The sequence below is a fragment of the Solanum pennellii genome, chromosome 12 (genome assembly GCF_001406875.1).
Source record: "Solanum pennellii chromosome 12, SPENNV200".
Classification (NCBI taxonomy): domain Eukaryota; kingdom Viridiplantae; phylum Streptophyta; class Magnoliopsida; order Solanales; family Solanaceae; genus Solanum; species Solanum pennellii.
In genome coordinates, this window is record NC_028648.1 from 2,397,292 (window position 1) to 2,402,463 (window position 5,172).

At 30.0% G+C, this 5,172-nt stretch overlaps 1 protein-coding gene across 1 annotated transcript; it reads right to left on the reverse strand.

Moving 5' to 3' along the window:
• Positions 1-646: 646 nt before the first annotated feature.
• LOC107005289 (putative GATA transcription factor 22) lies at positions 647-3,147 on the reverse strand. Its single transcript, XM_015203842.2, has 3 exons — positions 2,792-3,147; positions 2,163-2,420; positions 647-1,364 (listed from the first exon to the last, which is right to left on the reverse strand). Exons 1-3 carry the CDS (start codon positions 3,047-3,049, stop codon positions 897-899), a joined length of 984 nt encoding a protein of 327 aa, XP_015059328.1. The 5' UTR covers positions 3,050-3,147; the 3' UTR covers positions 647-896.
• Between the last annotated feature and the right edge of the window lie 2,025 nt (positions 3,148-5,172).

Consider the following 5,172-nt stretch of genomic DNA (forward strand, 5'->3'; position numbering starts at 1 on the left):
AAATACTCATGAGGTCGGTATTTAGATGAAGTAAAAATACCGACCTCATGAGGTCGATATTTGGATGAAGAAAAAATATCTACTTCATGAGGTCGGTATTTGGATGCAATAAAAATATCAACTTCATGATGACAGTATTTGGATGAAATAAAAATACCGACCTCATATGTCTGTATTTGGATATGGATGAAATAAAAATACCGACCTTATTAGGTCGGTATTTAGATGAAAGATAAATATTGATCTCATGAGGTCGGTATTTAGATGAAGTAAAAATACCGACCTCATTAGGTCGATATTTGGATGAAGAAAAAATACCGACTTCATGAGGTCGGTATTTGGATGAAATAAAATTACCGACTTCATGAGATCGGTAATGTCAGTATTTGGATGAAATACCGACTTCATGATGTCAGTATTTGGATGAAATAAAAATACCGACCTCATGATGTCGGTATTTGGGTATTGATAAAATAAAAATACCAAAAATAAAATATGTTTATTCATTTATTTAATTTAATATCGAGGTCAAGAAGTCGATTTTTATTGTAATTAATTTTTTCCGCGAAAAATACCAACCGTTTGAGATCGGAATTTTTTTTCCCTCCTTACTTTGTCTAAAAACCAACTAGTTTTATATTTTTAACAATACTGACCTACGAAGGTCGAAAATTACAGATATCATTGAGATCAGTAATTTTTAGGTCGATATTCACTGTTTTTTTAGTAGTGAATATTAAAGTACAAATTATTAAAAATTTGTAGCTTGACTTATAAAAACTCTCACTCTCACTAGTATTAATTCTAGCTCAATTTCACACAACTAATTTGGTGCTACTCCATCTAATTAATAATTTAAACTAATAATAGAAACTCAAGAAAATTTTATAATGACATTAGCCATGAACAAGGCCACTAGATAATGCCATTAACAAAATTGCTGCTTCCTTCTCATCCTGAGGGAAAACGCGATGGATTGCCAAGTTATTGCTCAAATTCATAAAGAAATCTTCGAAACAGATCTTCTTCTTTTGTTGCACGTCGTTGTTATTATTATTATAAAATGATGACGATGATGATGAACCAACACGAGGAGCAGGTGTAGGTACAAGTCCAGATTCAGGTGCAGGAGTAGTAGTACTACTTAAAAATTTGCACCTTTTCTTGAAGGGTACAACATGATTGGCATTCACTTTTGTTACTTTGTGCTTTTGTTGTTGTACCTTTATCTTCATCGTCGTTGTTGTTGTTGTTTCAGTACTAGTGAAATTTGTCCCATTATTTGGTGTTGTTGATGCTGCTGCTGCCGCTGCTGCTGCTCTCCTAGCTTTTCTTTGTCGAATTCCACATGCATTACAAAGCGACTGTACCCAAAAAAAAACACAAGCGAGTCAGTAACAAATTTAAAATTTTAAATACTTATTAAATTTTAGAAACACACTTTTTTGAATTTGGAATTAATTATTTATAAATATGTATTAAGAAGTTATAGTCAATAAGTACTAAATGAGTTTAGTTTTTGTGTACTCATGACATGAGTGTTTACTTTTTCTACACTATGTGTTGAAACTGACCAATCCAACAGGTAACTGTCTATAGTAATTTATTTGGTAATCCAAAAAATGCATAGTAAATCACATTTCTTTAATTTATATTGTTAGACTCTTTAAAAAGTTATGCTTTTTTTAGAAATTCGGTATAAATGTGACAATATTTTTGGAGAGGTCACAAATTCAAATTCCCAAAATCTTTAAGTATTTTTCTTAATCCTCTTGTTAGAACTCCTAGTTCCGTAATAATTGGTCAGTTTATATAAGTTACAACAACAACTATATACCCTTAAGTAGTGTAATTCCGCGAGTGCGGATCTGGAGAGGGTGTTATGTATGTAATTTTGATCTTACTTTGTGTAGGTAAAAAGATTATTACTAATAGACCCTCGACTCAAGTAAAACATATCAGGAAAAAAAAAAGTTATTCCTTACTTCATTTGACTCATATACTAAACAACAATAACGTATTCAGTATAACCCTACAAGAGTGGTTTGAGAAGGATATTACTGTGTGTGAAAACTTATCTCTATATTGTAAATATAGAGAGACTTCATCCGATTAACGCTCGACTCAAAGTAAAACATATTAGAAAAGTATTAATAAATTACCTTAGGGCCTTTAGGACCACTTCTCCAAAGAGGGGTTTTAGTAGTGTTACAATCAGAACAAACCCTAATTGGGATGATATTGTTGTTGGAAGAGCTGTTGCTGCTATAATCAGTTTCTATGATTTGTTGCTTTTGATCTTCTACTTTCAAATTCTTCACTTTTTGCCCCCCTTTTTTCCATAAGGTTAATTTGAGTCCCTTGTTTTTCTTCTCTACATGATCATGTGATCCACTTGATCTTGAAGCAAAATTATCAACCTATATATAAATGATCCACAAACACTTAATTTGCATATAAAATAACATGATCCAAGTATTGTACAAAAATAAATAAACTATATGACCTTCAAAAGAAAAAAAAAATAATCGCGATAATTAGACACTCTTTCACTAGGACAATCAGTAAGATAACGTCTAGACCTCCTTCCTTGTACTTCTACTTTTGAGATGTAACTTTACTAAAAGAAACGATCGAGAAACTTTTTTTTCTATCCAACTAATCATAACTAGATAGAAATAGAAAGTGTCAACTATACCTTCTTAGTAACAACAAAACTAGATGTTTTTATATGCAATTAAAAAAAACTGCGATCTGACATGAAAATTAAAGAAAAAGAACCCTATAATACCTCATGATGGTGTTGTGGCTGATGAAATTGATAATCATATCCACTTTGATCTTGAATATTAGTTGTAGTTGAAATATTGAAGAAATTTTGACAAGATGAATTTGTAGATGATGAAGCAAATTGATAGTTATTATTATAAGGACTAACAAGAGACATATTATTATTATTATTATGACTTAGATAATCATGATGAACTTCATTATTAAGTTCAAAAGGAAATGAAGAAGAAGAAGAAGAATTTGTGTAATTGGGAATCATGGCAAAAAGAAGAGTAAAATTTTGTTGATCAAAGAAAATATTGTTAACACTATTTTAAATAGAAATTTAAAGGGGGACAATGTGAAGGGGGTAATAAAAATTCACGTGACTTGATGACAAAAAAACAAACAAATAATTTAAAAGAGACAAAAAAAGAAAAAAAAAAGAGTAGTATGCTACCACAAAGATCAAATGGATGTGTGAACCCTATCTTCAAAAGTTTCATGATTATTCATTTTTTTTTAATTTTTTAATTAATTATTAATAATAATTTCATAAAGTCAAAATTTATTGGAAAATATTTTATTTTAAAATGAATAAACAAGTACAATTTTAGGTGTTTGGACTTTGGACAAAAGGATATGTCAACCACACATAGAATTTGTCATGTCTACTCTTCAATCATCAAGTGATCATCTAACACCTACTCCTAATTTTCTTTCTCTAAGTGAAGTCTATTTCACTTCTTAATTAGGGTTTTGTGCTTTTTTTTTTAATTACAATTCTTTGATATTCGAAATTCACTTGTTCGGTCAAATTCATATTCATATTGATTATAACATAGTTCATTAAAAGGGTAAGAGGTTATGACGCCGTGACAATGAGTCCACGAGTTGAATCATGATTAGAGAAAAATTGACAGACTTCTAGACTTGTAAGTTTGAAGAAGGAAATCTAACATGAAAATAGGAAGAGAAATTAAGGTGAAGATCGATATAAGGCATAACACAAGTTCATAAATGGTACGCAGATTTTCGGGCTCGATTATTTGGTGTAGCCTAAGGAAAAAATATGTGGGGATTGTTGGATCAAAGCAACAATTCATGTCATGGACTTGAGTTGTGACAAACGTGTCATTCACACAAAAACCGTATCTGATCTCTTGTTTTTGTCCATTGGCCTTTAATCTTATTCATCTCATCATAACCCTTTCTCGATAGACGTTAATTATTATTGAATGAACATGTAAGACACAAATTTATGTGTGTGAACCAAGATTATATATAATAGATGAAACTTTTTAGGACTTATCTTATATATGTACACAATCATTTTTTCTTTTCTTTCATGTTAATTATATCTTGGATAGGAATTGATTTATTTTTTTTAAGGTAATTTATTCATTTGTTCATTTCTTTAAATACTTCATACTACAACAACAACATCATGTGCATGTCAAGTGGTCTAAAAAGATAGATTTGCATGGCAATAATTTCATATTTTGCCATATTAGTATTGCCAAAATTTGCATTGAATGCTGTGCAGGCTAAGGACAATATCAATTTAATTTCCTATGTATATTATTAATCTCAAAAATTATATGTATGTAAAAGAAAAACTTATATCGTTAATAAAAAAGGATTGATTACGGAAATCTCACCTTTTAATTTACTTATTATCATTATCCCTTATAAGTTTTATAAATTCTCAAAATTTCACATTTTCGCGCATCACATCAATGTATCTCGCGCATCAAATTAGTGTATCTCGCGCATCAGATTAGCTTATCTCGCACATCAAATTAGTGTATCTCGCGCATTATATTAGTGTAGCAGGTATCAAATGTACCTCGCGCATCAAATTAGTGTATCATGTATAAAATGTAATGTATCTTACTTAATGATTAATGTATCTCACATTAGATTAATGTATCAACGCTCATATTATTGTATCCATTTTAGGGTATTTTTCTAGTTCTAAATTTTTAAAAGATAGATTATAATTTTTTCCTTCAAATTATGTGATTTATGTAGTTTTCCCTTATAAAAATGAGTTTTAGATCGTACAAATTTACATATTCAATTTATAATTCTAAAAGTTTCTGCTAAAGGAATGTTTTCGATAAAAACTATCACTTTTTAAGTGAAGGCTCGATAATTACTTTCACTTTATCGATCTTAAATTTTTTTAAAAAAATGAAATTCAACGTTAAACACCGTCTTCACCCCCACCCCCACCCCAAATCAAGAACAAAAGGCAAAACGGCTATTTTAAGCCACTAAAAAATAATGAAAGCTACGTTTTACTATTATTGTTATTTTTGCAAGTAGCTCACATGAGAAAGATATGATATTTTCCTTTCAAAAAATACCTCGAAATCCACTCTCTCTAACTCTTCTCCG